The 20987-nt window shown below is 35.5% G+C and overlaps 2 protein-coding genes across 2 annotated transcripts in view; both read left to right on the forward strand.

Annotated features, from left to right (window-relative positions):
• LOC136038979 (uncharacterized) overlaps positions 1 to 20987 on the forward strand; it is a 154615-nt gene that overhangs the window by 39199 nt on the left and 94429 nt on the right. The window contains exon 7 of the mRNA XM_065722497.1: positions 2145 to 2342. Coding sequence (XP_065578569.1) covers positions 2145 to 2342 — 198 coding nt within the window. The remainder of the gene's footprint in view (positions 1 to 2144; positions 2343 to 20987) is intronic.
• The window catches only part of LOC136038490 (GRB10-interacting GYF protein 2-like), a 147646-nt gene that overhangs the window by 14271 nt on the left and 112388 nt on the right, over positions 1 to 20987 (forward strand). The window lies entirely within an intron of this gene.

The raw sequence follows: 20987 nt of genomic DNA on the forward strand, positions 1-20987 counted from the left end.
TGTGATTAAATTTGTTTCTTTTGTATTACTTTTGCTGTTTTTCTTTTGTATTTTACTCCACTTAACCTCTGTTTTGTGAAGTGGGTGATAAATAAATTATTATTATTATTATATCTTAAGAATTTCAAATATGAAAATATTAATCGTGCACTTGCAGCAAAAAAGGCACCAAATTTGCAACGTTTTATTGAAATATTATTCCCATTTTTTCTGTATTTTCATTTCTTTTTATTTGTAAGTGGAAATACAGTCTAGGAAAATACTTTCAAAATGTGCTTAGTAGAATCAGTTTCAAGAATGTCGTCTCTGAACCTGTTTAAGAGGAGTCCCAACCTCTTCATACAGTTAAAAAGGTAATTGAGGCTACCAGCGCCTCATCATTTTGTAAACGATAAGAAAACAGGGGTGGCTAAGGCACTATGTGATGACCTCTTGTAATTATCAACAATCAACATATCTGTTGCCCAACTTCTTGCAATTATCTGTGAATTATCAGCTTTACAAAATTTTTTCAAGTGAATTAATTGACTGGATGTCATATTTGAGCTGTTCATACAGTAGTAAAGGTAAGGCAAGCGGCCTTACCTTTGAGCTGTTCTTGTAGTAGTAAAGGTAAGGCAAGCGGCCATATCTTTGAGCTGTTCATACAGTAGTTAAGGTAAGGCAAGCGGCCTTACCTTTGAGCTGTTCGTACGGTAGTAAAGGTAAGGCAAGCGGTCTTACCTTTGAGCTGTTCATACAGTAGTAAAGGTAAGGCAAGTGGCCTTGCTTTTGAGTTGTTCATACAGTAGTAAAAAGGTACGAGAATCCGCAAGCCAACTTTGCTGACACTGCCAATCCCACACAAATTAATAAAATGAGGTGACTGCGCCCTTTTTAGATCCATCTTTCGCACTAGTTTATGTTTTTGTAGCTTTTTTTGTTAACTGCACTTCTTCTTTAATTATTCAAAAGGCTATAAGTTAAATATTGTAAAACTTAAGGGAAAGCAGAATAACTGAAACAAAGGTTTAGGGTTTTTTGGTTGTTTTGAACGAAAAGCTGATTAAAAGAAATTTTTAATCTAGACACACATGATTTTTTCGTCACAATATTCAGTATTTTTGTATTTTTGGAAAAGTATTTGACTTTTGAAAATAAAATAGAAACTACTGTTTATTTTGAGACTAAAATAATATGGAGTAAAGTGAGTAAAACAAATCGATAGGATCAGTTTCTTTAATAAGATAGCCAGGGGTTGGGGATCAACGTTTTAAAAAAAGAGTGTAATGACGCCTTTTGAAATCTACATCCTTTTTTTGTTTCGTGTGTTCATTTGTGTTCACCTTTACTTTATAGAATCTTTCATTTACAATGACACTAAATCCAGATTTTTGGAGTTTGTTTAAGAAAAATTTCATCCGTTCATTACCCTTGCCCCCCCCCATAAGATTTTTTCTGGTCACCCCGATTTCTTGCTTTTTTTTTGTTTGCCTTTCTATAGTTAGTGAAGATAATCTGGACCATTGTCTGAGTTGGTGTCAGGGCCTTTTAGGTTAGTTTGGGGGTTAAAGTTTCATTTTCGACAAAATTATTACAAGAAGCAAGAGCTTTCTTTTTTATTTAAATCTGATTATTATTATTATTAATTTTTTGCCCATAAAAAGATACAATTGACGGAGTAATCACTAAAGATAAAAAAATGACGCAAACAAACATTGAAAATTCAAATGTTCAATGGCTATTTTATTAACGCACCTTCCTGTGGGGCATTATGTGGAGACTGTGTTTTTTAATGAAGGAAAAATGTCTAAAAAACCGTATAATTTTTTTTTCAGTGTTCTTGTAATGAAATCATTTTTTCCCTATTTTAATATTAGGTTTCTTCTTTAAACAAAAGAAAGGTTTTTTCTTTGGTAGTTGTGAATATTAGTGGCAAATCTTCAACTTCGCTATTATTTTCTATCTATTTTATAGAAATTAGAAAAAGGAGTGGTTAAATCCCTTTGCGATCAATTTTTGTAACCTCTTGTTTGTACAATCTCTTTCGGTACTACCTCTCTTCTGTACAACCTCTTGTGATGCAACCTCTTGTTTAAGTTTTTTTCGCTTTATGTTAACTGCACCTGTTGCTGTGTGCTTATGTGTTCACTTTTCGTTCATAGAAGTCCTTCTCTGAAACTGATTCTGAATCATCAGAGCCATCTCCCCTGCTCTCTCCCGTCTACTCCTCTGCTACCGCCAAACAAATTATTGAAGAAATGAGTAAACAAGAAGCGAAACCGCGTCGCCGATCTGAACCCAAACAAAAAAGACGACATTATACTGTTAGTTCAATTCAAGATGGCGCTCGACATCAATCGGTACGTTGATACTTCAAATTTTGGCGCGTTTTAAGATTCTTAAGATGGGATGCAAGCTTTTATCAGTTTAAAGGGATTTTTGTTTTTCGATTAATGTAAGTTGCTATGTTGAGTGTAGGCATGGGACCTGGAGGTGAGTGGTGGCCCCTGAAGGGCCCTGGTTTTGGATTTGCTTTTGCTTATTTTCACGCACATTCCACGCTCCTAATCTTCAGTTTATTTTAATTCCACTATAAGTGAACATCATTCAGATACATTTATTTCATTTGTATTTCTTTATACTTATTTCATTTATTTATTTTGAAAACCCGAAAACACAACACTTGAAAATACAATAACAACTTAAATGACAGAGTCAGTAGCAGAACTATAGCTGGTTTAGCTTCAACTATCGAATAAAAAGCACAAAAATTCAGGGCTATTTCAAAGATTTTTCTTGTAAGGTGGGGCACCGTAAGATTTTTTGTTATAAGGGAGGGGGCACCAAATGGATAAGAAAGAAGAGGTTTGCTGCCCGTGGGTTTTGTCAAACGGTCTCAATTAATGATTCTATTTATCTGCATTATTAGGACCAGTTTGTAGTTCGGAGAAATATTTTTTACCTACTTTTTTAACACCTATTTACGAGTCAGAAAGATTTTTCCGTGGGTGTTCGGGTGTTCAAACTGGATACCCCCCTCCCTTGAAACAGCTTTGCAATAAATACATTGAGAAATTACTGGATCACTACCGAAGACTACGGATGTTTCAGCTGTGGTATCTGAATGTGATAAACCACCACTCACCTGGAGGTGAGTGGTGCCCCCTGGAGGACCTTGGTTTTGGATTTGATTTTGCTTATTTTCACGCACTTTCCACGCTCCTAATTTTCAGTTTATTGAACATTATTCAGATATTTTTATTTCATTTGTATTTATTTATATTCATTTCATTTATTTACTTTGAAAAGCCGAAAATACAATACTTGAAAATACAATAACCACTTAAATGACAGAGTGAGTAGCAGAACTGTAGGTGGCTTTGTTTCGACGATCGAATGAAAAGTGAGCACTTAAAAAAACACAAAAAATAAGGACGGTGTCAAATTTTTTGCTCTTGAGTTGGGGCACCGTAAGATTTTTTGTTATGAGGGAGGGGGTACCAAATGGATAAGGAAGAAGAGGTTTACTGTCCGTGGATTTTGTCAAACGGTCTCAATTGATGGTTCTCTTTACCTGCATTATTAGGACCAGTTTGCAAATTGGAGAATTTTTTTACCTGCTTTTTTAACACCTATTTACGATTCAGAAAGATCTTTCCGTGGGTGTTCAAACTGGATACCTCCCCCCTTCCCTTGAAATAGCTTTGTAATAAATATATTGAGATTATACTGGATTACTACCGAAGACTACGGATGTTTTAGCTGTGGTAACTGAATATGATAAACCACCACTCACCTGGAGTTGAGTGGTGGCCCCTGGAGGGCCCTGGTTTTGGATTTGCTTTTGCTTATTTTCACGCACATTCCACGCTCCTAATTTTCAGTTTATTTTAATTCCACTGTTAATGAACATCATTCAGATATATTTATTTAATTTGTATTAATCTATATTTATTTCATTTATTCATTTTAAAAACCGAGGGATGTTTCAGCTGTGGTAACTGAATATGATAAACCACTGCTCACCTAGAGGTGAGTGGTGGCCCCTGGAGGGCCCTGGTTTTGGATTTGCTTTTGCTTATTTTCACGCACATTCCACGCTCTCCTACTATATACACACTTGCTCTCCTACTGCAGAAATATCGGGGCCATCAATGATTGATTTTTCTAACAGGACAGGAGTTTTGGGTCTAAGGGTGGATTTTCTTATCTCTAAGAGTGTGTTCTGTTCTGAGCGTCAATAAATTATCTAAAAAACGGCCAAAAAGTTTTTGTAGTTTAAAATACACCTATTCACATTGAAAAGAGTCATTTGGCTTCATCACGATTGCTTCATGTTGGCTTGATGGTTGTATACAGATATAGTTTCGGTTTATCACGCTATGTATTTTTAATAGTTTAAATTCGGCTTGGAATGAACTTCATTGTATTATACAGTTATGATATTTTCCAAAATTTTCGTTTGCATGTTTCCCGAAGAAAATTTTACTTCTAAAATCTGCCGAAACAGCAGTTACCATTCCTAAATCAGCTTCAAATGGCAATTCGTTCTGGTTGACTTGTTTGTTATTTTTTTTTTTTTAACCCGTTTGAAATTTTCTTTTTCCATGGGCGTGGGCTTTACGAGATTGTGGGTGACGTTGCAACCATGATTTTTTGCTTCTCTAAGACCGAGTTGTCAGTTTCTAGGATTTTCCTATAGAACATCTATTTATTTTTAAATCAAATTATACCAGTTTCCATGGTCACCAAGCTCCTTTTCTCTTCATTAATTATTCATTTTAATTTTTTTTTTAGATCGAACCTCATTCACTCATAGGTTATTCTTTTTCAAGAAATCGGACCTCCGTCTCTAGTCTTCTAGATACTGTCTAGAGAGTCTCCTAGACACTAGTCTGAAAGTGTCTTCTAGAGACTGTAAATGCATATTGCTTTGTGACAAAGCTATCCTGTATCTCAATTTGTACATTAACTATTCCTTTGGATATTAACTTATTCACTTATGTAGATTAAGAGTTTTCCAGAAGTGAGTCCTAAATTTCTACTAGTTATCTAGAGGAAACCCATTTATCAAATAGACGTTCTTCTAACCCAAATGTACTAGGCTGCTTTGTCGTGAAAGAAAGTCCTGTCCCCGGCAAAGTCCTGTCCGGGACAGACTAATGCATCGATAATTACGACACTCACTCTTATCACCTTTCTTATGCAATGGTTTAATTAAGGTTGTCCTAAAATTGTTAGGTACTTCCCCTTTTTCAAAAATCATATTCATAGTCTTCAGTAACTTATTTCTAACCTCAGAGCCACCATATTTAAGAAACTCATTTATCACACTATCAGCACCTGGGGCCTTGTTAATTTTTAATCCTTTTAGTATTGTCGCTAATTCTTTTTTTGCAAAACAAATCTTCCGTCACATCCAAGGTATCACAAACTTTTTTTTTTCTATATCTTTTCCTGCAACTGTATATCTCGGTGTAGGATATTCTCAAGATGTTCCGCCCATGTCTTTATGAATATTTCCTTAGCAGTAATTGTAGCCCCGTTCCTATCTTTAACTGGAACAAGTCCGGATTGACTACTCCCTCTCAATTTATTAACATGCCTGTACAATATTTTACTATTATGCCGTCTAGCTGCATCTTCCAGATCCTTGGCAATTTTATTCAGGGCCTCCACTTCACACCTCCTTAGTTCATATTTTTTAGTTCTTTCTCCGCTTGTTTTACATTCCTTTTGTTTTCATATGATCTATCACTCAGATTATTCTTGTACAAACTTCTTCTCCTCTCTATTAAACATAAAGCTTTTTCACTAATATTCCTATCTTCAGTTTCAATTTTCTTCCCTAGGACACCGCAGGACTTTCTTCCCTAGGATCAGCAACTTCACAAATTGCTTTTCTAAAATTACTTCATCCATCTGTCACATTGTCAAATTTTAAACTCTCAGCATTAGTATTCACCTGTTCCTGGAAATTTTCTGTCAAATTCTCATCCTGGAGCCGACCAGCATCATAACCTCCCGGGAGGTAGTTACCCTTCCGAAATTTCAGTTTTAAATTAACCTAAGACACTACTAGATGGTGATCTTTATTTTTAACATCAATAACAGCACTTCTATACACCCTAGTATCTTGTATTGATCCTGCTAGTCTTCTGTTTACAGTAACATAATCAATAAGGTTTGCTGTCTTACCATCACGTGAATACCATGTCAACTTATGGGCCATTTTGTGACCAAACACCGTATTGGTTATAACTAGGTTGTTATACCTACAAAATTGCAAAAGCCTATAGCCATTACTGTTTTCTTTTCCTACACCAAAATTACCTAGGCTAGGATACCATCTATCCCTGTTTCTACCGAAGGGGTCAGAGGTGGGCTAGTCTTGAGGGTCGCAGATACAGGGCCGTATTCAGGATCAGTTCAGGGGGTAATTTTTTCGGAGGGGAGACAAAAAAACGTTTAAAAATGCATCACAAATTTGTTTAATGCATTTTTGAGTACTTATGATTTATCCCGACTACATTCAAGAATTGAAGTTAAGTTAATCATAATGAAATATACCAAAACCTGACAAAATGTAATATTTTATATAGCTATATATTATAACTATATATATTTATAATATATATATATATATTATATTATATATATTATATATATATATTACAAAGGCTTTTTTCTGTTGAAAACATCAACAGAATCTTACAAAGGCTTTTTATTAATCCAAATTTTGGCCGAAAATTTTCCTTTAACCTTAATTAAACACGATGAATGTGCGCTGATGCAATATTTAGCTTTTGAAGTGTGACTAAACCTGGTTATTTTTGCATGACTACGAAAAAATCTTGAGAAATAGTTGTGTTGTCTTTCACAGGACAATTTTGTACAGTCAGCCACCGGATTTGGTATATATTCTCAAAATCAAATAATTTCTAAAAATTCTGCGGTCCAAACAAAAGCTTAAAATGGAGTTTTACTTATTCAAGATTTTATCATTAAAAAACATAACTTTAATCTTAATTAAATATGATAATTATTATTGAAGATGGGATGTAGGCAAAAGAAGCATCTAATGTTTGCAAGGAGAGCAACTTTTTTAAAAGTAGTTAAAATTAAAAGGAAAGTACAAATGTTTTACCAATCTTAGAAATAGAGCCCGGCCCCTCTATCTTGGACCAATTGCTCAAATTCGCCTTCTCGGCGGCCAATTTTTCGCAAGATCTTCAAAAACTTGTGTTTTTTCAAAACATACTTGTGTCAGTGCTATCACTTTCCCCCTTAAATTTTTTTGGGGGAGGTCCCTCAAATTCCCCCAAAACAAAATCAAGTTTTCTGACATCCCCAAATGATGTTCCTGAGTTAACAGACATTAGCTCGAAACGCAAATTGTTGACTTTCAAGGGAATTTAGGATAATTAATTTTCTTTTATTGAAATTTGGAGAAATGCCAGTAAAAAATTGGGAATGAAATCCAGCTAAGCTAGGAAAAAGCTTAGGAACCTCCCCCCCCCACAAAAAAAAAAAAACTAAATCCTATGTTAAAACACATGCAACTATGGTTTAAAGACAAGATAAATTTCATAGTTGCCTCCCCCCGCGTCAATTACAGCCATCCTAGAACATAATCTTGGATACAACCCTTCTTTTAGGGAACATAATGCTTAACACTTTGTTTTTGTGTGGTTAGTATTCAATAGATTGAAGTGAAATAGCATACCTTTGTAATAATAGAGGCAATATTCGGATAGAACAAACCACCTTCTCTTCCACAGCATGAGTCCGTCTGATCCTTGCTTTAATAACCACCCTTGAAGTGTTACAGGTGCACCAGGGGGTTGAGGTTTCGCTACTGGGCTCTTTAAACCCATCCTTCGGCTACCCTACAAAATACATGAAGATTGAAATCCAATCAGGTGGAGGAATAGAACAAAATAGAAAAATTAGTGGCGTTTAATAATAGACGATCGTAATATCAATTTACCCAACATGGTATTCACATGGACGCCCAATGAGGGGGGGAATCAAAAGGTTCAAAATTTTCACTTCAGAAAAAAATAAAACACATTTCAGGCAAAATGAAAGTTTTTCGTGTATCCTTTCCTTCCTGGTATGCAAACCTTTAATTCAAAGGGATTTAGTTCCCAGAGGTAGCCTACTGACACTAATACTAACAACTCACCGCCTGAGGCCAGCACAGTTACAAACGTTCCAATCTATTCAAAGCCCCCCTCTTTACACCCTCCCAGGAAGTTCCTATTTTCTTTGAATATGTCTTTATGACATCATCCCACCCCAGACGAGGACGATCTGCTTCCCGTTTAGCCCTAGACGGCTAGCCGAATCTTCGGCAATCTGTCATGTTTCGTTCGCAGAACGTGCCCTAGGCATCTCAATATTTCTTTCATTATAGCCCTAGAAAGCAGGATTGAACCAGATTTTTCGTACAGTCTACTGTTTCAAATAAGGTGAGTAAGCCGGGTACCCAAAAAAATTCTAAGGCAATTTCTCTGGGAAACTATGTTTCCCAGAGAAATGTCATGTAGTACTAATGTCATGTAGTAAATCTTCATCCACGTTTCGGAGCGCCGATGCTTCAGAGCCACATTTGTCATCACTGTACCTTCCAATATTCTAATTTTAGTTTGGAGACTTATCTTCCTATTCTTCTAAACCCTTTTTTTAACTGTGAAAAAAAACACCCTGAGCCCTGGCTAGTCTACTTTTAAAATCTTCACAGCTCCCACTGTCTTTACTAATAATACTACCAAGGTAAGTGAAGCTGCCTACCTGATCCATCTCGTCGTTACCCAACGTCACCTTTTCATCTTCACTTTTTCCTAGCCTTTATGACGTCTCCTCGACATTAATTTCCAAACCTATTCTAGCACCATGAACTCGCAAAACCCATAAAAGCTCAATCATTTTGCTCAAATTTTCATATAGGATGCTTAAATCATCAGCATAATCTAAATCCAAGAGTTTTCCCTTCCCATTTGATTCTGTGGTCTTCCATTGCCTTTCCTGTGCTCCTTAAGACAAAATCCATCAAAATGATCCATATAAAGGGGGATAGAACACAACCCTGCTTAACACTTGACTTAACATAGAACCAGCTGCTACCCTCATTTCCTACACTAACCGCTGCAGTGTTATTCTCGTACATTGCACTAATCACTTAAATGTATTAGTCTCGTATACCATACAAGGATAAGACCTTTGCTAAAGCTCTTCTACCAACAGAATCAAAGACTTGCTCATAATCTATAAAACTGAGGACCAAAGGTGTTTGACTACTAAGGCGCTTGTCAATTATCAACTTAAGAGGAAACATTTAATCGACACATCCTTTACCTTTTCTAAAACCACACTGTTCTTCTCTTAAAACTTTGTCTACAACATCTCTCTGTCAAAGAAGTATCATATTACCAAATAATTTGCTACCTACACAGTCCAGAGTAATGCCTCGATAACTAAAAAACTCACTCGTATCACCTTTCTTATGCAGTGATTTAATTAAGGTTTTCCTAAAGTCGCTCGGTACTTCCTTTTTTTCAAAAATTGAGTCCATAATCGTCAGTAGCTTATTTCTATCCTCAGAGCCACCATATTTGAGAAGCTCATTTACCACACTATCAGCACCTGGAGCCTTATTGTTATTTAATCCTTTTAGTTCTGTCATTAATTGTTTATCACCAAACAAATCTTCCTTCACATCCAAGGCATCAAATACTTTTTTTTTTTAATTTTAGCTGCATCTTCCGGCTCCTCGGCAATTTATCCATGGCCTCCACTTCACACCTCCTTAGTTCATATTTTAATGCTTTTTCCACTCCCTTTACATTCCTTTGGTTTTCATATGATCTATCACTCAGATAATTCTTGTACAAACCCCCTTCTCTTCTCTAAGCTTTTTCACCAATATTCCTAGCTGCAGTCTTAACTTTCTTCGCCAAGACAACATCAGCAACTTTCGCAAATTGTTTTTCTAAAATTATTCCAACCATCTTCCAAATTGTCAAATTTCAAACTCTCAAGTTTAGTATGCAACTCTTCCTGGACACATTCCTGACAATCTTTCATCCTGGAGTCTACTAACATCATAACTTCCCGGGAGATAGTTATTTTTCCGGAATTTCAGCTTTAAATAAACCCTAGACACTACTAGAGTGTGATCTTTACTTTTAACATCCATAACAGCACTCCTACATACACTAGTATCTTTTATTGTTCCTGCGAGTCTTCGGTTTACTATTATACAATCAACAAGGTTTGCTGTCTTACCATCACGTGTATACCATGTCAACTTATAGGCCGTTTTATGACCAAACACGGTATTGGTTATGCCGATAAAATGGCAAAAATTTGTAACCATTACTGTTTTCTTTTCCTACACCAAATTTACCTCAGCTAGGATACCATCTATCCCTGTTTCTACCGAAGGGGCGTTAAAATCGCCTAGTAAAAACGCCATATTTCTACCTGTGACCATGTTTATTTGCTCTTGTAACTGTAAGTAAAATTCATCTGAGTCACTAGTATATCCGGCAGTCGGTTCAACAGGGGCAAGTACTACTATAACTGACGGCCCGAACTTTTTAGTCATAAAATGAGCTATTAGTATTCTACTATTAATACCTTCCCAGTCTAAGCAGCTTGTTTATTCATCATGAGTCCTACTCCCAGTCTATGTACCCCATCCTTCCTGCCAAAGTAAACAAACTCTAAATCACCTAATTTCATGCTTCCTTTTTTAAGTGACCAAAAATACTGGAGGGCAACTAGCTCCCTCCCACTTAGGGGTAATATGACCCCTCTTCCCCAAGTTCCTGGGGAGAGGTCAGGAAGTTATAAAATTTGCTTATCATTTACATATAGTAAATGTTATTGGGAAAAATACAGACATTTTTCGGGGGGGGGGAGGCTTAGGGTGGCTTTCCATAGGGAGTTTTTCGTGGGGTGAATTTTTGAGGGGAAATTTTACACCTACAAAAATTTTACCTACAAAATTGCAATAAGAAATTTTATAAATTTTACCTACAAAATTGCAAGAGTCTGTAGCTATTACTGTTTTTATTTTCAACACAAAATTTACCTGCGCTAGGATACCATCTATCCGTGTTTCTACCGACCTGGGGGTTGAAATCTCGTAGTATAAACAACATATTTCTACCTGGGACCCTGTCTATTTGCTCCTGTAACTGTAAGTAAAATTCGCCTGAGTCTCTAGTATCTCCTTCAGTCGGTTCAACATGGGCATATATTACAATAAATGATAGCCTGAACTTTTTAGTCGTAAAATGAGCAATTAGAATTCTATTATTAATACCTTCCCAGCCTAAACAAGACTTAGCAGATTCCTTGTTCATCATGAGCCCTACTGCCTGTCTATGTACCCCATCCTTCCTGCCTGAGTAAACAAATTCCATATCACCTAATGTCATGCTTCCTACCTTTGGGATATGAGTTTCTGAAATTCCTAATAAGTCCAGTTCAAGCCGTCTGAATTCGTCAGTCAAAATGTCGATACAATAGTCGTTTCTTAACGTCATAACATTCCAAGTTCCAATTTTCATGTTCTTTGAATCATTGAAATTACTTTGGCCACAGGACCAATGTAGCACAGGGATTAACATATCTTCTTAAGTCTACACCAAAGCGCTTAAGCCGGCTTTGAACCGAACAGCAAGAAGTCCTTGGGACCTTCAGTATGAATGGAGGCTTTATGCAATCTTGGGCCCATCTTGGTCGCAACATGGTTTTTGGTACTTGGCAATGCTCTTCGATCAACAAGAGAGGAAATCCTGCACAGACAGTCCCATGCCTATTACCTCCGATTCATTATACATTCAGGCCTACAAATATTATGCTACTACGAAGAGGCAGTCCATTGTAGATAAAGTAGCTAGGAAGGGCTTTTACAGCCTAAAAACACCCGTCAAAACAGATCAAGCTCAGAAGAATTATCCATTAATCAGAGTCCCGTGCGAGTGCTGTGTCATTTACTAGGCAATAATTTCCTCGAGGGGTGCCAGCAGGTTCCCCGAAAGGGTTGATGCAGCTCATTGCTGAGGCCGTCTTAAGCCCTGCCGCAGTTGTCCTCCTATAAAGGATCCTCTCACGATGGTTTTCTGCGCCATCATGCAATTTAACCAATTACTTGGAGAAGGTTTTTTACTTCTGGGACGTTTGGACACGCCGGTGGGCCCTGTTGAGTGTACATTTGATGGTCCTTCTTCCTCTTTCACCTGTATTTATGGCCCCGGTCGAGGGGGCCTCAGTTTCTATTATGAAATCCCAGGGACAAGGTCCCCCCTTGGTCCGTGCCTTCTATGGAGGTACCCTACATATCTCCAGGGCGTTCGTGGCCTTGGGGAGGCCCAGTAAGGAATACAGAAGGGATTCTAGTAAGGAATGCAGAAGGACAGAATAGAAATGACGAAAGAATAATCGGATAAAAATTCAGGAACGAAGACGAAATTATTGAAAACGAAAGTAACAATAAAATCTAAATAGAATGAATAAATAAATGGTTCCAACATGATATAAATTCAGGGAAATGATTCAAGGTAAAAAGATAATTCAAATCAGTCTATAATGGAATCTCGTGCTAGGTAAAGTAGGTGCTATGTCAGTCGAGGTCAGGAGAAAAAAGAACGTTTCTTTAGCTTGATAGAAAGATTTTTTAAATCTAAATTTAAGAAAAATATTTAATATATTTGAATGAAATTTAACGCCTGGTACTGTCTGATAAACATTAATTTTGATGTTAATCTTAGTTCTATAATTTTTGCAAAATTTTCTTTGATTTTTCTACCAAAAGAGGTACAGAATAACCGGGGTAAAAATAGGTCTGTTGTCACCACAGAACTACAAATACATACACAATAATAAATTACTGGTATATTGTAATGTTTATTCACAGGAGGTGTTTTCATTTAATAATTTCCACCTAATTATTCTCACATAATAGTCCATATGAGGTGTCGGAAACATTAATATGAATTCTGATAAACAAATTAGCACGCCTAAACATGCACACCAAGTGCAATTTGTTGTTTTGTGGAGAGGGGCTTCTAAGCATTCCTTGGGGTTGTTCCTTGACCATTAAAGACTTTGTTGAGAAATCTATTCTTAATACAACCATTCACAACACGATTGCGATACGACTCACGGTGACACCCTTTGTGAACTATTAAATTTTCTGAATGCTATTGTTCATAAATTCGTTATTTACTATTTTAAAGTTGAAAAAAATTAATAATTTAATTTCTTATTAGCATTTTTCCTTCTACATTCACAACAGGCCCAAATCATCTTGGCCACCCTTTATTATTCAGAAAAAGAAAAAAAACACTTAAGCTTAGTAGGTAGTGTAATTTTTCTAAAAAAAATAAAACACTTCTTTGCTGAAGACGGCCCTTAGATATAGGGCCGAAATATTCAAATAGGTTTTGTTGATTCACTGTCTTGGGAAAAAAGTCCTCATTATTCTCGCTTTTGTTGTTATATTAATAAATGTTTTATAAAAGAATTTAGAAGAAACAAGTAATTGAAAAAGATATGGATTGAGTATGGTTATTAGGGGTAATATATTTTTTGATTTGATAAAAACCCTACTGAAGTTGAAATTAAGCCAAGTTAAAGTTTTTTTTTGCTATCTAAGTTCAAAAGAAAGCTCTGTCAACGGCATTATCATTTTGGATCAATCAGGGCTGCTTATAATAAATGAAGTAAATTATGATTGCTCAAAATTCTTATTCGTAGAAATTGAATGCTTGCTAAGCATGCTTGGGAATTGTGTTCTAGAGAAACAAAATATGAATTCTCTCTCACTATCTTGAAACTCAAAAACTTTAAAACTTCTGGTCTTTCAACTTCATCTGTAGTTTCTTAGAACATCTTCCGCAAAATGCACAAACAGAAATTGTTTTCCCAATAACTTTATTCAATACAGGAAAACTGTAGAACGTATGGTAAGCGCTGAAGAAGCTTGCCCTTGGCAAAGTGCATACAGTAAATAGTTCCTCACACCCAGAGAAATTAATAACCTTTTATTAGTGACCTATCATTTTCGGATGGTTGGGCTTAATCTAGAGAGGCCAAATCTTGAAGAAAATTCCAATTTTGTCCCTAAACGTCATAACATCGATCAAACTCGAGTTTCTGGCATATCTTTTTCTGTTTTTTACAGGTTGCGGCGGATACCATGGTTCCAAGGTTCTTTAGGAAAATTTCACGTTTTTAGCTTAAATAGTTTCAGCTATTTATTCAGCATAAACACAAACATACATTGGAAATTATGTACTGTTATATACGTATAATCATATTATATATAATCATATACGTGGAAGAACAAGAACATGGTTTTTCAAAATTTTTAATCAGAAAAGGCTTTATCATTCTTGTAATTGTGAGATCCATTTTTTTAAGTAAAGATTTTTTCTTATGATATAATATTATCCCCCCCCCCTCTTTGAAAAAAAAATATCGATATTAAGGTAAAAACCTGATCTCAAGAAAAAACAAACCAACATATCAGATAATGTTATTAGATAAGTTGAAGTTGATCAGTATAGTGACAGTAGATAATTCTATGCTGCCCTGAGCAGCGTCTTGTGATTAATTTGGTCGTCAAGTCTTCCCCCCTGAAGTTAAAATTTTTGTAATCATGATCATCAATTAAGTGTCGTCTGGCAACAGGTTCTTTTGCCTTCTGCTTATTTTCTAGGGTTGTCTTGAACTCCCAACTTCTTTCAAAATTTTACTTTTCTTCATTTTCTGCAAATATCCTTTAAGTTTTTACATTCTTCATCTTGGCGTTGCTGCAAGAATTCCAACGTTCCAATCGTTTAAGCTAAAACATTTAACTTTTTTTGTAATTGCTTCGATCTTTTCTCCTTTTCAAATGTTTGTAGATCTATTTGAAATTTTTGGCACAAGGCACAACAAGGCACAAATGCGTAAAAAGGTAAAACGGTAAAAAGAAACAAAAAACAAAAAACATTGCAATCCAGCAGCAGACAGATCCTGGTAACAAACTGTAAGTAAGGAGCGACTCAGACCAATAATAACCGAAACTATTAAAAAAAACAGAAGTTTAATAACACTGGATGCACCAAAAGAATTTGATTTTTTTGCGGATCCAAAATCTATAAAATTCATTAAATTTAATGTTACCTATCAAAAAGTAAGAGCCTGACAAAATTTGCCTGATTTTTCAAATATGGAGGGGGGAACACACCCAAAAGGTCAAGCGATCTGAATACAAATGACACCATGAGTTTGAACATATCAGAGAACTCTACTTTATAGGTTTTAAGCTCTGTAGCTTGACTTTTGGGGGTGTTTCCCCCTTTTTTGATAAACCAGTTAAAATTTCTCTGGCTCTTAGCTATTGATGGGTAATATTAAACTAATGGGTTTACGTATTTGGAATGAACAAAAAAGTTAATTGTGTTTATGCACTAACTGTTGTCAAAATCCCTAGAGTTTCGGTTACTATTAGGCTGGGTAGCCGAGCTGAGTTTTACCAACATTTTTTTTTAAGTTTGTTGCGTCCTACTCACAAAACTGCATAACTACATATTTCAACTTCCCACTTAAGTCATTATTCTACCCACATCATATGGACGTTCTAGTTGTAAGGGCTACAGAAATCTCACCATGTGATTTAAAAAAGTAGGAAGGACAAACAAAAAATAACATAATATCTACAAATCAAGCAACTTGTTTTCAATAGGACTATTTGTTTCAAGGATAAGGTTCCTTGCTTTGCCTTATACCATTAGGAGTGTTATTAGAAAGAAACACAATATTAAATTGGGTAGAAAGTTTAGTCCCACTTAACCAATTCAGTCACTCAGATTTAATTTTCACTGTCCTTGGTACTTCAAATGAGAATTAACTGGTTTCTCCCCGTGAAAGTAATTTCCCGTTCAATTTAACCTTATAGCCAAGGGATCTTGTCAAGATGGAATCCTCACGGGATAGCTAAAAGGAAAAGAAAATACTTTTGCCCTTATCCCTGTTGATTTTAAAGAGTATTGTCAATAAAGTCAGTGCAAAGGCTAGGGAAAAAGCCTCTGAGGATGTTTTAAAAGCGAGGGAAATGAAATTTTATTTTTAAGATACATTTTAATCAAGACACAAAGAGGTAATGAATTCGCCGGTTTCTTTAAAAAAGGCTTTTTAAATTAATGTCTCATAATGTTTTTAAATTGAATTTACATTAACTGGTTTCCTTTTGGAGACTCAAGCCTGTTGGGGGCTGAGGCAATATTAGGTTCCAAATTGTATGTAATACATAGTTGCACCTTGGGGACAAGGGTAGGAAGTCCATGAAAATTTTTATATCCTTTGAAAAAATGTTTTACCGTGATCCGGTTTATTTAATTCATTTTTTAATGTAGAGAATTTTACATGAAATGGAGGGGCCACAAACCCCTTAGGAATCCAACACACAATTAGAATCCTAATTACCTTTGAGATATAGGTATACTACTATTACTGCTAACAAGTCACCGCAGCACCAAGCCGCCTGAGGCCAACAGAGCTACACACGCTCCTCCATCCCAATCTATTCAGAGCCTCCCTCTTTACACCCTCCGAGGAAGTTCCCATTTCCTTTAAATCTTTCTTTATGACATCTTCCAACCCCAGACGAAGACGACCTGCTTTTCGTTTAGCCCGGACTGTTGACCGAAAAGGACAATCTTCGGCAATATGTCATCCTTCATCCGCAGAATGTGCCCTAGCCATCTCAACCTTTCTTTCATAATAGTCCTAGAAAGCGGGATTGAACCACATTTTTCGTACAGTCTATTCAAATACGGTCAGTCAGTCGGGCACCCAGAACAATCCTAAGGCAATTTCTCTGGAAAACATCTAGCAAATCTTCATCCGCTTTTCAGAGTGTCCATGCTTCAGAGCCATATTTGACCACTGTCATCACTTTAGCTTCCAATATTCTAATGTTGGTGTTAACAAACTTATCTTTTTATTCTTCCAAGCCTTTTTTAACCGTGAAAAAACACCCTGATCCCTCGCTATTGCACTTTTGACATCTTCACTGCTGCCACTGTCTACCAAAGTAAGTACGAAAGTACTACCAAAGTAACTACCAGAAAAAGTAACTACCAAAAAGTAATTACCAAAGTAAGTGAAGCTGCCCACCTGATCAATTTTTCTTTACCCAGCGTCACCTTTTCATCTTTACCTATTCCTATCCTTAGTGACTTAGTCTTCTTATCATTAATTTTCAAAGCTATTCTAGCACCATGAACTCGCAAAACCTCTAAAAGTTCATTCATTTTGCTCACACTTTTATCTAGGATGTTTAAATCATCAGCATAATCTATATCCAGGGACATTTTTCTTCCTCATTAGATTCCGTGGCCTCCCGTTGCCTTTCTTGTGCTCCTTAAGGCAAAGTCCATCGAAATGATCCTTGTAAAGGGGGACAGAACACATTTTTGCTTAAATTCTGATTTAATACAAATCAGCTACTAACCTCAATTCCTACTTTAACGGCAGCAGTGTTATTCTCCTACATAGTTCTAATCATTTTAATGTATTTTTCTGGTATACCATACAAGGATAAGACCTTTGCTGGAACTCTTCTATCAACAGAATCGAACGCTTGCTCATAATCTATGAAATTGAGTACCAATGGTGTTTGACAACTCAGGTACTTCTCAATTATTAACCTAAGAGTAAAAATTTGGTCGACACGCCCTCTATATTTTCTAAAACCTTACTGTTTTTCCCTTAAAACTTTGTTTACAGCATTTACCAGTCTAAAAAGTTTCATACTACCAAATAATTTGCTACCTACAAAGACCAAGCTAATGCCTGATAATTACCACACTCACTCTTATCACCTTTCTTATACAGTGGTTTAGTTAAGGTTTTCCTAAAATCGTTAGGTACTTACCCTTTTTCAAAAATAATATTAATAATGTTTAATAACTTATTTTCAATCTCAGAGCCACCATATTTAAGAAACTCGTTTACCACACCGTCAGCACCTGGAGCCTTATTATTTTTAACCCTTTTAGTACTGTTGCCAATTCTTCCTCACTAAACATGTCTTCCTTCCCATCCAAGGTATCATAAAATTTTTCATTTTCCTCTATATCTTTTCCTGCAACTCTATCTCGGTCTAGCACATTCTCAAAACGTTCTGCCCATCTCTCTTTAGCTTTTCTTTATCTTCCCTCTCCCTCGAAAAACCATTTATATATACAATTGGCTGCTGGAAATACGGTGGGTTATTGATTTTGTTGCTTCTTAATTTTCTGTAATATAACATGTAACGTTGCAAAGAGGATACCGATTAGAATACTGATTTTGCCCTGTTGAAAAAGATTCGGGCCCCCTCAGGGTCTAAAGAAATAAGGGGAATTTTTATTTTGAACGGTGTTTTGATATAACTGATATCCACATGCATATATTTGTATATCTTAGCTTGTGAAGCACTTGTCCATTGTTTATCGGTGTAAATTCATCGATTGATCCAAATACTTCATTAATTCCCAAACGATTTTTTTTTACTGACGAAGCATACTTATTTTTTTCAAATTAGATTTTATATACGCAGCATTACATGTTCTGTCAATTGAAATTCAAAAGATGCCCCCTACCCACTTGAAGAAATTTTGGGCTCTCCCTTAAAGTCATCATCATCTTTTTTTCAAGGCAGATGAACAAAAGCAAATTATCGCGGTGTGTTGCATAGTATTAAGACTTTTAACATTTTGCTGGAGACACCTAGTGTATTTTGATATTGATATAGTGTATGTAGAACACTTTATGTGGAATGGTGAGGAGTTGAAGGATTTGAAGGAAGAAAAATTTTGGGATTGGGGTAAATGGGAAGGATTAGATGGTGGAAATATTAGAAAGTAATTGTTAAGTGGATATTAAGAATGTTGGGAGATACGTCCCTGTAACCATGCAACACAGATAGAGATTTTTGGAGGGTAGACGATAGGCAGGACAAGAAAAGGATGCTTTAAAATTACGACAAATCCAATGATATAATCATTTTGCAAACCAGTTTATATGGTGCGCTTGAAATTTATTTTATAAGATGTGCTTGAAGAAATTTATTTTTCCTTTTTGTAGCCATGGCTTATTTAGCTTTAGAGCATTTATAATCTATCGACCATTTTTGCGGCATTCTGTGTAATCATATTAGTTTTATGGTATTATGTGCCTTATTGTGTTTCTTCTTGGTTTTGCAATTGTTATGCTTTTTCATTGTGATTATCATATACCATGTTTTGTTATGTATGCTAGTACTATGTGCCAATATTGTGTGTTATTTGTGCTATTATTTGTGTTTGAGTTTTTTTTTGCCTTGGCCTAAAGCAGCTTATCTTTCTATTATCTATTATTCTATTATTATCTATTATAAAGACATCTATCTTTCTATCTATAGAACTATCCGTTTAGGGGAATGTTTGGAAGTTTTTACTTTTGATGATCTGGTGCTTAAAAAGAATGGAAATTTCAGTTGTAGTTTAATTTTTTCAAGTTCCCTAACCCCTCCCCCTGGATAGTCTCTTGTTAATGTCTTTTTCGCCATAATTAATACGTCCGTTTCTTTATTACCCAAAAGAAGAAGCAAGGGTTCAAAATAGAGTAAGGAAAAAAAAAAGAAGAAAGAATGCACGCATAGAAAACACTATATTATTATAAATAATATAGCCTACCATAAAAAATAACATATACAAAAGAATAACATATAAATAATCAACTGACGCATAGCAGGATCGAGTATCTTCTACTAATTTGCTAGATATGGGAGAAGGTGTCTTCAGACAGCTCTTTCGAAAAATTCTTTTTAACCCCTCCTCCTGAATTTGTGTAGCTACGATTTTATATGTCCTGTTGATCCTGTCGTTCCTGGACCAACTGTAGGCCTGTGTGTTTGTTTTATGTTTTTTTTTAATGTTCTCATTTCGTGTTGCTGTCTATATAATGAATGACTTCCAAAAAAGGAAAATATTCTAGATGATTTCGATTTTTTTTTTCCTCATTTGATGCGCTACTTCGATTAAAAATTGTTTTTATAATTTTTGGTAACCAAGCTTTTACTAAAAGAAAAGGAGGGGGTACTTTACGACTCTAAACACTGTGTTCTAATTCCATTGGTTTATTTTTTTGATGAATTTTTGTAAGCCTGTAAAACTATCCCTCATTTACGGAGGGACAAATAAACCCACTTCTTTAATGCCTGATTAGTTTTAAGGTATATTTAGCTGAGAACACAAATTTAGTGATTTTTTTTACATAACGAACGGATATTGTCTAGAACCTGATTGGCTCCTGTGTATGAAATCTTGAGCCAGTAAAAAAAAGCAAAGAATCTTGAGTCACAACATTTCTACAGGAAAATTCTCTGTTTATCTGTGTTTTCGCGATAGTTAAGTATTTTGTCTCCATTTAAACTAAAAATTGCAAATTTATGATTATCCTCAAAAAATTCTTTTTTTCGTTTCGCAACCTCACCTTTTCATCTCCACTTATTCCTAGCCTTAGTGACGTAAATAAAAATGAGGAAGCTGTGAAGAAAAAGTAGAAAGAAATATTGAAAATGGAAAAAGAAATATAGAAATGTAGAAAGAAATATGGAAAAAGTAGAGAGAAGTATGGAATTCATGTATATAAGGATATATGATTATCCTTAAAAAACTGAGAAAACTAATCTGCAAATTTTCCATCTAACGACTTCATAAATTATGGGAAATAACGACAGGATTCATGGTTGTAGATGGCGACATCTTTGCGGAGTTTCTGCTTTTGAGACAATAACTATTCACCAATTGTCAGGTAATTGATTAGGAATTTCACCCACTTCGGCTTTTTTTTGTTAAATTGAAGTGTCAATTTTGACACGTTGCCAGTTCAATTTTGTTTGGATTTTATGCAAATCGCGGAGATTGGCGAATAACTCACTTTATTTTATGCTAGGTATTTGATTTTAATTCTTT

This window comes from Artemia franciscana, chromosome 18 (genome assembly GCF_032884065.1).
Source record: "Artemia franciscana chromosome 18, ASM3288406v1, whole genome shotgun sequence".
Lineage (NCBI taxonomy): Eukaryota > Metazoa > Arthropoda > Branchiopoda > Anostraca > Artemiidae > Artemia > Artemia franciscana.